General features: G+C 52.4%; 6 protein-coding genes across 6 annotated transcripts; 2 read left to right on the top strand and 4 right to left on the bottom strand.

Moving 5' to 3' along the window:
- Positions 1-255: 255 nt before the first annotated feature.
- Positions 256-3,740, bottom strand: NUU61_008317 (DEAD/DEAH box helicase; the record flags this gene model as incomplete). Its single annotated transcript, XM_056658842.1, has 4 exons — positions 256-270; positions 355-1,722; positions 1,790-2,552; positions 2,623-3,740. 4 exons carry the CDS (start codon positions 3,738-3,740, stop codon positions 256-258), a joined length of 3,264 nt encoding a protein of 1,087 aa, XP_056509135.1.
- Positions 3,741-5,015: 1,275 nt separating this feature from the next.
- NUU61_008316 (uncharacterized protein) lies at positions 5,016-6,104 on the top strand (the record flags this gene model as incomplete). The annotated part of the gene is made up of 3 exons (XM_056658841.1): positions 5,016-5,413; positions 5,464-5,823; positions 5,876-6,104. 3 exons carry the CDS (start codon positions 5,016-5,018, stop codon positions 6,102-6,104), a joined length of 987 nt encoding a protein of 328 aa, XP_056509134.1.
- A 697-nt stretch (positions 6,105-6,801) lies between these two features.
- On the top strand, positions 6,802-7,363 carry NUU61_008315 (SCP2 sterol-binding domain-containing protein; the record flags this gene model as incomplete). Its single annotated transcript, XM_056658840.1, has 3 exons — positions 6,802-6,817; positions 6,881-7,090; positions 7,200-7,363. The coding sequence occupies 3 exons, from the start codon at positions 6,802-6,804 to the stop codon at positions 7,361-7,363; spliced, it is 390 nt and encodes a 129-aa protein (XP_056509133.1).
- A 213-nt stretch (positions 7,364-7,576) lies between these two features.
- On the bottom strand, positions 7,577-11,697 carry NUU61_008314 (uncharacterized protein; the record flags this gene model as incomplete). Its single annotated transcript, XM_056658839.1, has 2 exons — positions 7,577-11,166; positions 11,238-11,697. The coding sequence occupies 2 exons, from the start codon at positions 11,695-11,697 to the stop codon at positions 7,577-7,579; spliced, it is 4,050 nt and encodes a 1,349-aa protein (XP_056509132.1).
- Positions 11,698-12,643: 946 nt separating this feature from the next.
- Positions 12,644-13,752, bottom strand: NUU61_008313 (uncharacterized protein; the record flags this gene model as incomplete). Its single annotated transcript, XM_056658838.1, has 2 exons — positions 12,644-13,173; positions 13,422-13,752. 2 exons carry the CDS (start codon positions 13,750-13,752, stop codon positions 12,644-12,646), a joined length of 861 nt encoding a protein of 286 aa, XP_056509131.1.
- A 339-nt stretch (positions 13,753-14,091) lies between these two features.
- Positions 14,092-14,460, bottom strand: NUU61_008312 (putative quinol monooxygenase; the record flags this gene model as incomplete). Its single annotated transcript, XM_056658837.1, has 2 exons — positions 14,092-14,378; positions 14,439-14,460. 2 exons carry the CDS (start codon positions 14,458-14,460, stop codon positions 14,092-14,094), a joined length of 309 nt encoding a protein of 102 aa, XP_056509130.1.
- Positions 14,461-14,693: the final 233 nt, after the last annotated feature.

Here is a 14,693-nt window from a genome sequence, read left to right as displayed (position 1 = left end):
CTGGGCAATGAGAAGAAAAAGGGAACAAGAGCAAGCACCTGAACCCGACGCCTGTGGTCACTTCCGAACATTTTCTAAACTCAACCCAGTATCGGAGACCAATAAGCCCAAGCACCAAGCAGAAACACAGAAACAAAACAAGCATGGTAAACGATCGCTTCTGAGAAGTCAAAAAACAAACCAAACCATAAAAGCAAATTCCCGAAACACAACTGGAGGATTTGGATCAAATGGAATGAACATAACCAAGACCGTTTAGGCGCGTACACCCTAAAAGCAAAGCCGAAACAGTTAGTTCAAGTCCATCAAGGAAGAAATAGACAGTAGGCAAGTCAAAAGAAAAGGAGAACATACAAAGAGATAGGCCAGCTCCCGGGTATCCAAACGGGAGACATTCATAGCGCCGCCCTCGTCGAGGGCACCACCGATCAGCTCGCGTTTCTTTTCCTGAAGGGTGACGATGCGGTCCTCGACGGTATTCTCGATAAGCAGGCGGTGCACAAAGACGTCACGAATCTGGCCGATGCGGTGGGCGCGGTCGACAGCCTGGTCCTCGATATAGGGGTTCCAGAAGGGGTCAAACATGATAATGTGCGATGCAGCAACAAGGTTCAGGCCCGCGTTACCGGCCTTGAGAGAGACCAGCATGATTTTGCAGCCAGGGTCGTGGGTGAAGTTCGTAACGGCAGCGTTGCGCTCGCTGACATTCATGGTTCCGTCGAAACGGGCACACTTCCAGCCACGGCGGATGATAGGCACCTCCAGCAGATCTAGGAGTGACGTGAACTGGCTAAACACGATCGTCTTCTCGTCCTGGCCGCGATCTTCGTTGGCCTGCAGGATCTCCATGGCTTTATCGATCTTGGCACTGGGCACCCACGCCTTCTCGAGGCGCCGGAGATAGCGCCGTTTCTGGCGCTTGTTCTTTTGAGCAGCCTGCCGCAGCGCGGCCAAGGACTTCCGCTTGGGCTGACCGCTACTATCGTCGCTGTCGGGCTCCGAATTGTCCGAATCAGTGGTTTCCTCGGGCTCGTCCTCTTCTTCCTCTGCGTCCTCGGTGGGAGGCAGGGAGTCCGCGTCGTGAACCTTTTTGAAGGAATGGGCGTCGGTGATCTTGAGGGGGTCGACAGGCCCGCGGCAGTTCTGACATTTGATCACCCTCTCGCCATCGGGTCCTATGGCCGCAGTGGTAGGTTCCGAGATGCTCGTGAAGCACTCCGAACAAACCGAATGTCCGCAGGGAATGTAGATGATGGCATTTTCAACACTGTCCAGACAGATCGGACATTCATGGGGGTTGTTTTTGATGCGGTCTACCACCACCGCGCTAAGGAGTTTCGCATTGGCGACCAGATCCACCCCATCGACGGATGTGGGGGCATCAGCCCTGAAACCCGGCATGAGAAGGGGATGGCAGCATGCTTGGCGCAGGCGAAGAAGAAGGACCAAGACATGACTATAGTTCCTACCCAAGGTTCCGGCATTGAGGTAGCGGGTGACTTGCTGTTGAGTCTTCGAACTGAGCGCCTGGTACATCTCGTTTTCGGTTTCATTGAACACGACGTGGATCTTCTCTGTGACCTTGGGCGGCAGTTGCAGGATCGGCTGCCCGTCAATTTTGGACGCCTTCGTGCGTCGGAGACAAACAGACTTCACTAGAATACGCAGCTGCTCCATTGTTTTCTCTTCCCCGAATCCGGACTTTATAGGTCTGAGGAAGTCCTATTTTGGCCGGGGCCAGCATCTCGTCAGTCCCATTTCATAATGCCTCCACATCAAGAGCACTTACACGCTTGAACTTGTCCTTAATGTTGTAAGGGCGGATGCGAAGGAACCCCAGAAGAGACTGGAAGTCCTCGAGGCGGTTCATCATAGGCGTTCCAGTCAAGCACCAACGGTAGGTGGCGTTGAGACGGCAGCATGCCTTGGTTGCCTTGGCCATGGGGTTTTTGATATTTTGGGCCTCATCAACAATAACCCGATGCCATTTGCTTGAGGACGTAAAGAGGGTGGATTTTTCTTGAAATGATCGGACGAGACTGGCGTCCCGTCCCTCTTCCTCGAACTTTTCTGCTTGAAGCAACAGTTTGTAGCTGACAGTTAGAGTCCCGAAGGTAGTGAGCACCACGTCGTAGTTTCTAAGTTCCCTCCAGGTCACGCGACGCTGTTTTTCATGGAAGACGAAAACCGAAAGCTGATGTCGCCCAGGCTTGATATGCCGGTGGATTTCCAGCCTCCATTGATCCATCAGAGCCTTCGGCGCAATGATCAAGGACGGCCGCCGCTCGGGGTCTGTATATGGCCGTGCAACCATCAGAGCAATCGCTTGGATGGTCTTCCCGAGACCCATGTCATCTGCGAGGATCCCGCCCTTATGGCTGCTCTCTTCCTTGGCTTTCAACCACGTGAGACCGATTTTTTGATGTTTCATCAGCATGACCTTGAGCTCCCTGGGCGTGTCTTGATTGTCTGTTTGAGTAGCATCGCGGATGTTCTTAATACCTGTGAGTAAGTTTTTGATGTCGTCTGGGAAATCTTTTTCCTCGTAGAGCCTATGATCCATGTCAGTATTAGTATATACTACCAGGGGGGGGGGGGGGGGGGGAACAAGGAATGGCATACACGAGGTCATTCTCATCTGCATCAAGCATTTGCTGTTCGCGCACAAGGTCAAAGGCCTTCAACTCTGGAGCTGGGCCCGGCATACCTGGGCGTGGGATACCCGGGAGATTCGGACCCGGCCACGCACCTGGAAGCCATGGAAGAGGTCTCCGGGGCGCCGGCGATCCATTGATTCGAGAATTGAAGTAAGAGGCGGGGATTTCTTGAATGTCATCATCAGAGTCACGCTGAAAGGCATCGGGCGGGGATGATATGAAGAGACCAGGAGGGGGAGGCAAGAAGCGCGAGGATTTGTAAGAGTCTGACGGACCGGAGCCATTTGAGGGTTGGGTTCTATCGGGAAGAGCAAAGCTTGGATGTGGCATGATATCGCGCGGCGCAGTCTCAAATTCATCCTCCTGTGCCTGGAGCATGCGAGCCACTTCGGCGTCGCGCTCCACCTGAAACTCTGACTGGATCAGCCACTCATTGTCATCCTGCTCTCGCTGGATATCATCCAGGATTTTGGATGCTGGTACTCCTTCGGCTTGTGCTGAAATTCGGACAAGTTCCGGGTCTCTCATATCGTCATACAAAACTCGGTTCTCGGCCAGTCGCGCTTCCAGCTCGGCCTCTATTGCCGAGAATCGAGATTGAGAAGTCACAAAGGTGGATTTTTTGGACGACCCGTGATGGGGTCTTGAGCCGTCTGAGTCCTGGCGCGGGCGTTTGCGGGAGCTCTCTGAAGGCAACGCCGGGTACGACATTGGATCTGGTCGATCCGGCTGAGCAGCAAAGGGCGATGGGGCAGAAGAAGGCCAGTAAGGGACAGACGTAGACAATTGCTGGGGGTGGTTTGGTGTTAGGCCAGGAGGTTCCCGCGCCGGTGCAGGCGTAGGAGTGGGAAGCGCAGGAGCAGGAGAAGAGACATTTGTCGGTGCAGAAGGAGCTGCCTCACCCAGCAGCTGCGCAACCTGGGATTCTAGATTTTGGATGGTTTCGAGCACTTCCGCGGACTCTTCGGACCCGCCCGGGCGCCTCTCCAGGAGATCTTCATAGATGAGTTTCTGGAGGTCAAGGTCCTCGAGGAGATCTTTGATTTTGTCCTCTGTAGACGCGTTAGTCCCTGAGGGAGCCATGAATCAACAAAACTACGGGTCAATGCCCCAGTTAACGCCGTGAATTGGATTTCAAGGGAAATTTAGGATCCGAGACAGCGAAGACTGGCTAAGTCTGAGCATCCAAAATAGATAAAGCTGGAAGCAAAAAGTGGAAATTGATCTGGTCAAAGGCATCAGGTTAGACAGTCCGCCATCATATGGGGGATGCGACAGCAAACAAGATGGGGCTGAGGCCCGATGAGAGCGGGTAGTTGCCAGGTTGAGTAAAGAAAAAGCACAGACGTCGCGATACGGACCATCATCCGGTTTTTGCACGAGAGAATACTTACATGTTGCCTCGAGTTGTAGAGATGAGCTGTACACGAGGATATTGAACTTGGAGATGGGATGTTCGAGTGAAGTACCTGGGCAGATGTTGAACGCGGGAAGATCGATCGCTGGGAGGATTAAACGCCAGCAGAAGATGCGAAATTCACCGTGAGAGATTCTTCACAACATTGCAAACGTCGAGGTCTCTTCACAGGGCCCAGTACTCGTGGAGGATTCCCCTCGACGATGTCATGTTGAGCATTGCCAAGGCTACGGAGTCACGGCGCTGAATGGCTATCTGCAGCTCTGCAGCTACCAAGTATATGAAATTACGGGTATAATAGTTCAAAGAATTGAAGCCAATCTATGGAATCTACTTCATTTTGTCATGAAAATATGGCTTCATTTATAATTTATTTATTTTAGTTCTTTCGTCCCAGGATCGCCCACTCTGCGATCGAACGCGATTATCAGCACGTGACAAGACGCGCGTGTTGTGCAGACAAACAGAGCAAACACATAGGGCTGGGTCTAAATGCCCTACCCCCCAATCAGCACATTGCCACCTAAGGCAACAGTTCTCATCTAGACGACCAGGCATCCTGTTATTTCCATACAGACGGCAAGACGAGACCCGGGAGTGCATTGCTGGTGACTCATAGTTGGGTTTGGCCGAACACCCAATTGTCGAATGACAATTGCAATGCAGGCCAAGCATCTACGATTCCGAGGTGCAGATCAGTCTCTACCTATACCCTAGTCCATCGACGCCAAATGCACATCGGAACAAGAGGCAGCTCCTGGTTGCGACAGGAACTTCTTAGTAGGGAGCAATAAATCCATAGTTTCATGAAGCCTTGGCCTGGGGCATTTTGTCCTTAAAATTTTGATATATTTTAGTATACCGGAGTTTTCAACGACAGATCACTGCTATATATCTTCTCCTTGTAACTATTTGTTTCTATCTGCTGGAAGTCGATTACAATGGCCCCCGATATTGCACAGGCCCGGCTCTGGAAGACGCCATCCACCAGAAAGATCCTCAGCCAAAGCATATCGAACCGCGACCTGGCAACATGCCGACTAGTCTGTCGCAAGCTGGCAGTGCTCTTAGCGCCCCTTCTTTTTGCAGATATCACAATCCACTTCTGCAGTAGCACTTTACCCGGGCCATCGCGTATGGCATTCCTGGAGCGCATTGGGCGACACATCGAGGCTATGGCATTCAAGATCCCGCACAGCGCAGTAACCTTCCTACCGCCGATTCTCGATCCAGTCACAGTGGCTCCACAGACATTCATCTACAGGCCACGACACCCCGATGCATACCACAGCAGCCCCAAGTACGGCAGCCAGGAAATGACCGGCTGGCTGGTCAAGCAGTATTCGCCGCTGTTCCACGCTGCGACCAACAAACCTACTTTTATAAAAGCCCTGGCGCTCATGAAGAGCCTGCGGCATCTTCGAATCAGTTGCGAAGGCCAAATGCCCAGCCATCGATACCGCCGGAGTGCCGTGGACTATGCCTTGATCTCATTGCGGATGGCAATGGAACAGGCACCATTAACATCATTGACGACGCTTTCGCTGCTCTCGATTCATCCCGGAGCGGTGCTCTATTTGCAGCCGAACCTGGGATTTGGCGCATCGCCAGGTTCGCGGAAACGCTGGTCGCAGATCCGCCATTTGACTATCCGCATGACGAGCTTTCCTTGCGAGGCGGGCCAACCGACAGAGCAGACCACCTCAAACTGCTACACGCATACCTGCAAAGCTTCCCAGCCCTAAAGAAGTTAGTATTCCACTGGGAAGGTGAACGAGGTTGTCGCCAGTATCCCTCGCAGCCGAACCCCATCTCCGAACCTCGACCAGAACGACCGCAGCGCACACAAGTTCCCAAAACTGGAACACCTGGAGCTAGTCAATGCGACGATGGATGCAACACAAGTAGCATCGTTCATTTTCGAGCACCGTCATTCCCTGCAAGAGCTCAACCTCGAAGATGTAGTGTTGCGCAGTGGCACCTGGGACGAGGCACTGGCGCCTCTGACCCGCCTGAGCGGCAGTGAGTGATGGAAAGAGAAGCAACACGACCGCAGCTTCGTGGACGTGCCCATTGTCCTCAGTCCCGCGGGAGTCAGCCGGCAACAGCTACAGAAAGTCATCCGGGCCGTGCAGCGACATAGGGGTCGACTGGGAGGCTTGATAGCAGAGCGGTCCCGCGCCCACGACCCGTTCTGGGGAAACCCCGATCATATGAAGCGGCTGCTACCAACGTCGGTGTTGAATTGGCGGTGACGTCGGGAGTGTGGCACGCGAGATGTTGGGAACCTCGGAGGGAAAGGATGTGCATGGGGGGCAGTTAGTGTGTCGCGACGGATACCGCATTTGTGCAACTGTGCAAGTGTCCCCGGCATCGGGGTACAAGCTCGGGTTCATGTGGAGTCGGTTCGTCCGGGGAGAATCAGAATCATCGAGTGATTTGGCGACCGCGTGAGATGAGAATTCAGCGCGAAGGGACATTGTAGGGCGATCCACGCGCTCTACCATACCTCGAAGAATATAATCCAAGAACAGCTCAGCAACAGCACAGAAGATCAGAAATCAGAGAACATAGAATCATCGACGCAGTCAAGGAAGAAGTGTGGAGAAGCGCAGTTCACGGGGGCCTCGGCACGGCAAGGCCACCGCTTTCACATGCGGCGTTGCATCATATAAACCGTTGGAGTCGCTCATTGACACCACCTTTTTCTCATCGAACTGTACCACCATGTCTCTCAAGAAAGGTATGCTGTTTCTTCTACACACAGAAAGCAGAGGAACGACCCGCTGATTTATCTCCATCCCAGATTCCTTCCCCTCGTCCGCCGCGTTCGACGCGATCAACCAGACACTCCAGGGCGATGCCGCCGAGCGCAAGGACGCCGTCAACAAGGCCAAGGCCGTTGTCGCCTTCAACCTGAAGAACTCCAGCGGCGAAGAGAAGAGCTGGTACCTCGACCTGAAGGAGAAGGGCGAGGTCGGCGAGGGCGCGGCCCCTCAGGGCGGCAAGGCTGATGGTGAGTTACCGAGTTACCCTAGGGCACTTTTTATTTTGCCTCTTGTTCCATTCATCTGTTCTTATCTGGTTTGTCGATGTATACTAATTTCTTTCTTTCTCTTCTTTAGTTACTCTCTCCCTCTCCGACGAAGACTTCGCTCAGCTCGTCACCGGCAAGGCGAACGCCCAGCGTCTGTTCATGGGTGGCAAGCTCAAGATCAAGGGGAACATCATGAAGGCAACCAAGATGGAGCCCATCCTCAAGAAGGCCCAGGGCAAGGCCAAGCTGTAAAGATTAGATACCCCCCTTCTTTTGTCTTTTTTGAGAATCTGTACATGTACGCGCCCCCCATGGAGGGTGCGCAATATCTGGGCTCGACGGTTCTTGCTTCTCTGTAAGGCATGCGTTGCTTCTATGGCCTTGCTTTGATGCAATATGCCAGAACTTAAATGAATCAAGAAACCAAAAATTCTATAGCTGTGCAGATGGTCTTGTATATCAAGTTTACAGGTCTCGCACCGGTCCTTGGCGGGCTACCCGGCCCTGGTCCAAGACCACAAAGTAATCCGCGTCCTTGACAGCCTCGATGCGGTGCGCAATGGTGATAACGGTCGAGAGCTGCAGCTCCTCCCGGATGATCTGCTGGATCTCGAGGGACGTCTCGTGGTCCACCGATGCAGTCGCCTCATCAAGAATGACAATCGGACTGCGGCGCAAGACCGCGCGCGTTAAGGCAATGAGCTGACGCTGACCCTGGCTGAAATTTTTTCCACCGGCCTCAATATGTGTCTCGAGATTCCAGCCATGGCGACTGCAGAGTCGCTCCAGGACATCGGTGCATTGCGCATCGGAGTAGTCCTCGGTGGGGTCGAGGTTGAGACGAATACTACCAGGGAATAGGACCGGGTCCTGGGCGACAAAAGTAACGCGCGTGCGCAGTGCCTGTGTGTTGACGTCGGCAATATTGATGTCATCGACGAGGATCCGGCCGGATTCCGGTCTGACGACGCTGAGCAGCGACACTGCTAGTGTTGACTTGCCGCTTCCCGTGCGCCCGATGATCGCGGTGGTGGAGCCGCCAGGGATGCGGAGGGAGATGTTGATCAATGAGGGCTCTAGATGAGGTGCGTAGCGGAGAGTGACGTTCTCGAATGTGATATCACGCCCGTAGGTCGGCCATGCAGCCGGAGGGGCGATGGTTCCGGGTGTCTCTTCTTCAATGTGAAGGAGCTCATCGACTCGCTCCACGGACACAAAATCCATCTGTAGTTGGCCATACTGCTTGCAGAGCCCATGCGTAGACACGACGAAGTTGTTGGCTGCTATCAGCACGAACGCCACGAGCCCGGGGGTTGTGTTTGTGTACAAAGCTAGCGCGGTCAGGCAGAAGGTCGAGAGAGCGGATAGGCTTTCGAATCGATAGACAAGCCAGCTCTGGAGGGACCAGTAGAAATGGTCCATGCCCTGGAATTTGTCCACCACCGAAATCACCCGATCCTGGAACCGCGTTTCGGCGCGAAAAGCACGCACAGTGGTCAAACCGTGCAGCAGCTCTCCAAAGTTTGACAGCAACGGGCTCAAAGACACCATCTCCAGCCGGCGCAGACTCTGAGACGCCGGCAGAAACTGCAGGAAGATCAATACAAAAGCCACGGTGAGGACTAGAGAGAAAATCAGAAAGACTGGGGTCGCAGTAGCAATGACCAAGACTGAAGAGATCCAGGTAATGGCCTGGAACGTAATCACCAGGAATTGTTCGCTGATGTTCCCATCAACCACCCCAATATCCGACGTCAGACGGTTCATCAATCGGCCTACTGGGGTGACGTCGAAAAACCGGAATGTCGCGTGGCTGACCCGAACCATCACCTGGCGAAACATTGTCTGCCCGGCACAGTACACGATGACCAGCATCAGCAACTGACCAATAACTTGTGTGGCTGCTTGGAGGCAAATTATGCCGAAGAACATCCATAGCCAGGGACGGACGTCGTCGCGTGGGGACGGCAGTTGGTCCATCGGATTGCGAGGCGCAAAGGATGTGCCCATACTTGACAAAGAGGCCAGCCTGGTGCCTTGAGATAGCTTTGTGTGCGGATTCCACAGGCTGCTGAAGGTCATTGCAGTCTGGTCATAGGCCTCTCCCCATCCTTTGAGAAACCAAGATTGCCCGATTGCTATAAGCCGGTACAGGGTCAAGACCACGACAAGAGCCAACCACCATCGATATTTGCCAGCTCGAATGTAGTTCCAGTACACCCAAGCCTTGACACCCCATTCCGCTCGATGCTCTTCCTCAATGAATTTGTCTGGAATTGCGGCTGCTTCTTCTTCGAGGTTGGTATCTTCCATCTCGCTCTCGGTATCGCTCAATGGCAACGATGATTCGCTACCGCCATGTCGGGTGATACCAGAGAAAAGGCGTTTTGTATGGATGGTAGCGCGTCCTTCAATGATTTCAACAACCTGGTCTGCAAGGTGACGAACCAATGAGGTGCGATGCGTGACGAGAACAATTGTGCGTCCCTCCATCAAAGACCCTGAAAAGCACTTTCGAACCACGAATTCGGCAGTGTTGTGGTCCAGTGCTGACAGGGGGTCATCCAGAAGCAAGATTCGAGAAGCACTATACACTGCTCGTGCGAGAGCCACACGAGCCTTCTGGCCTCCCGAGAGACCAATACCGTTTTCGCCCACAAAAGATAAGTCGCCATGCTTGAACTGGGTGAGATCCGGGAGAAGCGCACAGGCTTCCAGCGTCCGCTTATAGCGTTGCTCGTCGTAAGGCGCAGAGAAGAGAATGTTATCGCGAATGCTCATACTTTGCAACCAGGGCGTCTGGGCACAGTAGCCCACCATTTCGTTTGGAAGATGCGAAGAACCTTCGAGTCGATCCAGCTCTCCCAGGAGTGCCTGTAGAAAGGCGGTCTTGCCAGCTCCTACTTTTCCACTCACAACTGTCAGCCCTTTTGGGATAATCACGTTGAGGTCAATCAACACCGGTGACGTTTTTCCCGGCCAGGCAAATGAACAAGATTCTAGTTTCGGCTGGGAGCTGTCGCCCGAAACCTCGAAAGGCAGATTTTCCTTGTCTGGCTCTGCCATGAAATCCTCGATACGCCCAAGAGCAATGAAGGCATTGATTAGGGAGGTTATCAAGTTTGGAATTTCACGCAGACGTGTCTCCAGCATGATAAAAAGCTGCAGCGCAGGGAATATAATGTCAATACGCAACTCATGCCCAGCCAGAATTGTGGAAGCATAGAGGGCGACCACAGGAAAGACACCGCTGGCAAAGGCGTTGATAGAGCGGATGAGAATGCTCCATAGGCTTGTTATAACCCGAAGATTCAACTCGTGCTGCCGGGCCTCCATGACCTGCCGAAGCCAATGGCCCTGCCAGCCATACCACCGGAGGTGACGAATTGCTTCCACAAACTGCGAGGTGATCTGCAACCTGGCATCTGTTGCCGCTCGTCTGACCCGCTCCCATCGGAGGAGGACTCGAGTAATCACGACGTTGACTGCCTGTGCTGTCAAGACAGCGAGGATCCCCAGGAAGCATGAAGGACCGAACAGGGTCCAGACAAGAGAAATAGCGATGGTCAGTCCCAAGGGCTTGTCGATGAGAGAGTCGACTTCCCAGAAGCGCTGAGCCACTTCATAAACATCTCCTCGAAGTAAATTGAATATCTTGCCCAGAGATGCAGCCTCCTTTGCATTTTGCTCTGGGGCTTTTTCATTGCCGCGAAAGAGGCGACTCCACAGGCTTCGTTCGGGCTTCGCAGGAAGGGCCTCGGTCTCCGGAAGTGTGGCATCGTTGCTGGATATTCCATCTGCCTCTCCGCTGGATGCTTCGGTCTTGTCCTCAATGCGTAATCCAAAAATGTTCTTTCTCGAGAGCGCTTTTTCGTAGACCATCATGACCATTTCACCTCTAGACCTCTCATAGCAGCGTCGGCCATACCACAGACTCAGCACCTGGGATTGGGCTGCAACTAGTCGCAGTATGAAGGACAAAAGAGCATAAGTTAGAGGTACACGCTTTGACTTGGACGGGTCGCTCATGGATTGCAAGAGTTGCTGCAATAGCACTGGCGTTGAGAATTCTAGTATAAAAGGGGTCAGAAATGGCATCCAAAAGGTATGGGAAGATCTGACATACCGCAAAACATCTGCACAATCGCAATAGTAGAGATAATGAGGACATCAATGCCATTGGCTTTTAATAACCGACCTAGGACAGACCCTAGAATCTGCCGGAATTTCTCATGGAGTCGGCGGTGCTGGAATTCGAATCCCAGTAGCCAAACATCTTGTTCATTCAATTGCCTCTGTTTCCCAGTGGAAATCAGTGGTCCCATCCATGATACGGTGAGAAATTGCCATAGTTTGAGGTTGTCTTCGGGGCTGCGTGTATCACTCGATGGTGGTTGGCCTACACCACTGATTCCCAACAATGACAGTGAAGGGTCACGGAGTGGCATTAGAAGGATGGTCGTGCAGGCAGCACCCCCGGCTACAGACGCGATGTTGCGAGCCACGAGTTTGAACATCGGGGCTCCATCAGGACCAGTTGCCAGCGAGACCTCAGCGGCAAAGAACAGAACAAAGCAAACCAACATTGAAATTGAGCATGCTTTTGGCCGCTTGAATGCAACCAAAATAGATGCAGTGGCCTAGTCTCTATGGTTAACTCTGCACTCGCTCGAAAAGGGAGGGTATATATACCCATGAGACAACAAGCACTATTGCTGCAGGATCAATACCGGGAGGAATCAATTGAACAATCTCTGCAACAAGCCCAATGGCAGAGCATACAAGAAGAGAAATCGTCCATCTCAGAGGTTGCTTCACCTCATCTGGCGGGAGTTCTTGACATTCGTGTTGTTCCGAAATGAACGGAATGGTCCATTTGGGACGCCATCGACGAAAAGAATAGCCGCCCAGATTGCCCGCTGCCACGAGAAGGACTGCAACGGCGGGGACAGATGCAAGATAGGGCAATGCACAGGGCGAGAGCCATGCATTATCCGAGTCCTGGATTGGTCAGTGGGTCAATAATCATGTATCCGAAGTAAGGAGGCCCATACCCAGAAGTGAGGACAACCGCTATGCTGGCTGGCGGGAATCAGAGGAATTTGATTCATTCTTCATGGCGGAGATGAAGAAACAATCTCTCAATTCATTGCGAATCCCCCACAGGTGGCCTCGCTGCATCCGTCGAGAGGGGCGCAGGAACAACATTCCTCCGGTCCGTGTGAAGTTAGATCGAGCGTGATATTCAAATATTTAAGGAAATAAAGAAATAGTAAATAAAATAGAAATTGAATCGTTATATTTACTGAGACATCTCTTGGGTCGTGAACCACAGCAATGGTTGGCCTGATCGTGGTTGAGTTGGATGCTCTCTCCGATCGAAGCATGCATCTTCACCATCTACATAGATCGTTACTAGAAAATAGCAAATGCATTTGGCGGGCTTGCGACACCACCGACGACCTGTTATTTATTCAATTAGTGCCATCTCCAATAAAAGAATCAAATAAATCCAAAAGAAAAGAAAAGAAATTAAAGGACACCTACCTTGAGGGGCATGCTTGACAGGAAGAATGTATATCTGCCTGTAGTCTTGCAATGCTGAGATAGCTTCTCCAAATCAAACATCTCCCCAATCGGAGTGCCCCAGCCCGCCAGCACCCATTCATGCAGATTGAAGTTTGGTTTTGCATGGGCGCCCCGGATCGGAGCCCTTTCAAAACTCGGCGCGTCTCCGGCAATCGCAGCAAACTGGTGCTCCCAGAGCCATCGCAGCATGTCCTCCGTCGCTTCCACACCATTGAAATCCGGAGATGACCGAAGGGCAAGATCCCGCCGTTGCTGGCTGTCGAGTTGATTGTATGCTGCGGTGAATCCACTGCGAATGAACAATATATCGCCTTTGCGGAATTCGAGTTTGTGGTCTTCGACGATTTGCTTGAGATGGGGCAGGGTAATCGGTTCGGATTGGAGAGCAGAGATCGAGATGGACTTGGAGGCAGCCCAGTCTGCGTAGTCGACCAACACCCCGCGGCCGGTGATTCCTCCATTCTCAGCCACGACTATGCATCGCGATGTCAGGGTCAGTTTTTGTATTCTTGTAAAGATCCCCGAGGTACAGTAGAGAAGCTTCCATACCATGAAGGCCAATTACATCCGAGCTTTCTATTTCCTCCGTAGTATGGCCATTGTAGAACCGTCGCGATTTCTGATGTGCTAACAGAGAGAAAGAGAAGAAAGATGCTGTCAGCCTCCCAAGGTTTCTTTGGACATGGGGAAAAGAACAACCCAAAGCAACCTCGCAACTCACCGTAATGTCGGAAGCCATCCCATTGACTCGATCCTTGACTGTTAAACGTCAAGATATCATCGTAGATGCAGTTCGGCTTTCGAAGCACGAGTTCTTGTTTGAATGGTTCGCGATTAAAGCTCGGATACGAAGGCATGCTGAGCTGCCAGTCCAGCGAAATGCGTACCCCAGTTTGGATTTCCTTTGCCGCTTCCACAACCACCTCAGGCATGAGCAGATTCAATGTGCCGAGCTGGTCGGAGGGCCCGAAGCGACCCCAGGCATTTCCGGGTGGACCATTGGGGTCGAGTGGCAGATCATCGAAAGAAACCGCACTGTTATGTGTTGTCATGGTTACCTGACAAAATGTGATCTTGCGATGGGAGATGTAGCTGTACACAGGAAAACAGATCAAATAAGGCAAAAGAAAAATAATCAAGAGCAGCAACAGCGCAAGATAAATCCCAAGGGCACCCCCACATCCCCAGATCCCCCGCGCTCGGATGCATATCCGCGGCATTATCCGCGCTATTTCCCATGTCAAGCATCCGCCTGCTTGATTGATTTTGAAGTTCTTGAGAATGCTTATATTGAATCTGAATCTTCTATATGGATTTCATTTTCACAATGCTCGATCCGTGCTGACCATTTAACACGCCCAAGTCCAAAGTATATATCCTGCCTCTTACATTTATGACCGAGAACCCTCCAACTCCACAACCCGATGCATGTCCATATCCTTCTCCAGCAAGGGAATCACATAGGGGTCAAAGGTCTTCCAGTAGGGGTTGTTGAGGTGATACTGCTGCGACGACTCGTTGAGATAGCGCTCGACGATAGTAAAGTCCTGCTTGTCGTGGACAGACTGCGACACAAACCACGAGAGAGTCTCCTTGTCCTGCGAGTAGACGTTGGAGGCCTCGACGAGCTTGTCGTGCAGCTTGGTGATGGACTCCTGGTCCGGCTTGGCGCGGAGGTCTGATGGAGGTAAGTTTTGTTAGATAACACCCCTAAGTCTGAAGCCAAGTTGTCACCTACGAACGACGATGGTGTAGACCATGATGAAGATGCAATTCGATATATGAATTGGAGGGGTTAAGGCGTGGCAATGAGGAGGGAACACTGGAACAGCTAGGAGCGACGACGCGGAGGGGGATGAACCTCTTATATCATAGCTACGAAATCGCCGGTGAGACTGGCTGGGTAAATTATGGGGATCGGATCCACCCACAAAGATTCTGAATTCTTTTTTTTTTACTGCGCGAAGAACGTAGAATATCCCCGAGTGGCCCG

This window comes from Penicillium alfredii (genome assembly GCF_028826965.1).
Source record: "Penicillium alfredii strain IBT 34128 chromosome Unknown utg000010l_segment0_segment0, whole genome shotgun sequence".
In the NCBI taxonomy this organism is placed as follows: domain Eukaryota; kingdom Fungi; phylum Ascomycota; class Eurotiomycetes; order Eurotiales; family Aspergillaceae; genus Penicillium; species Penicillium alfredii.
This window is presented reverse-complemented; position numbering and strand designations above follow the sequence as displayed.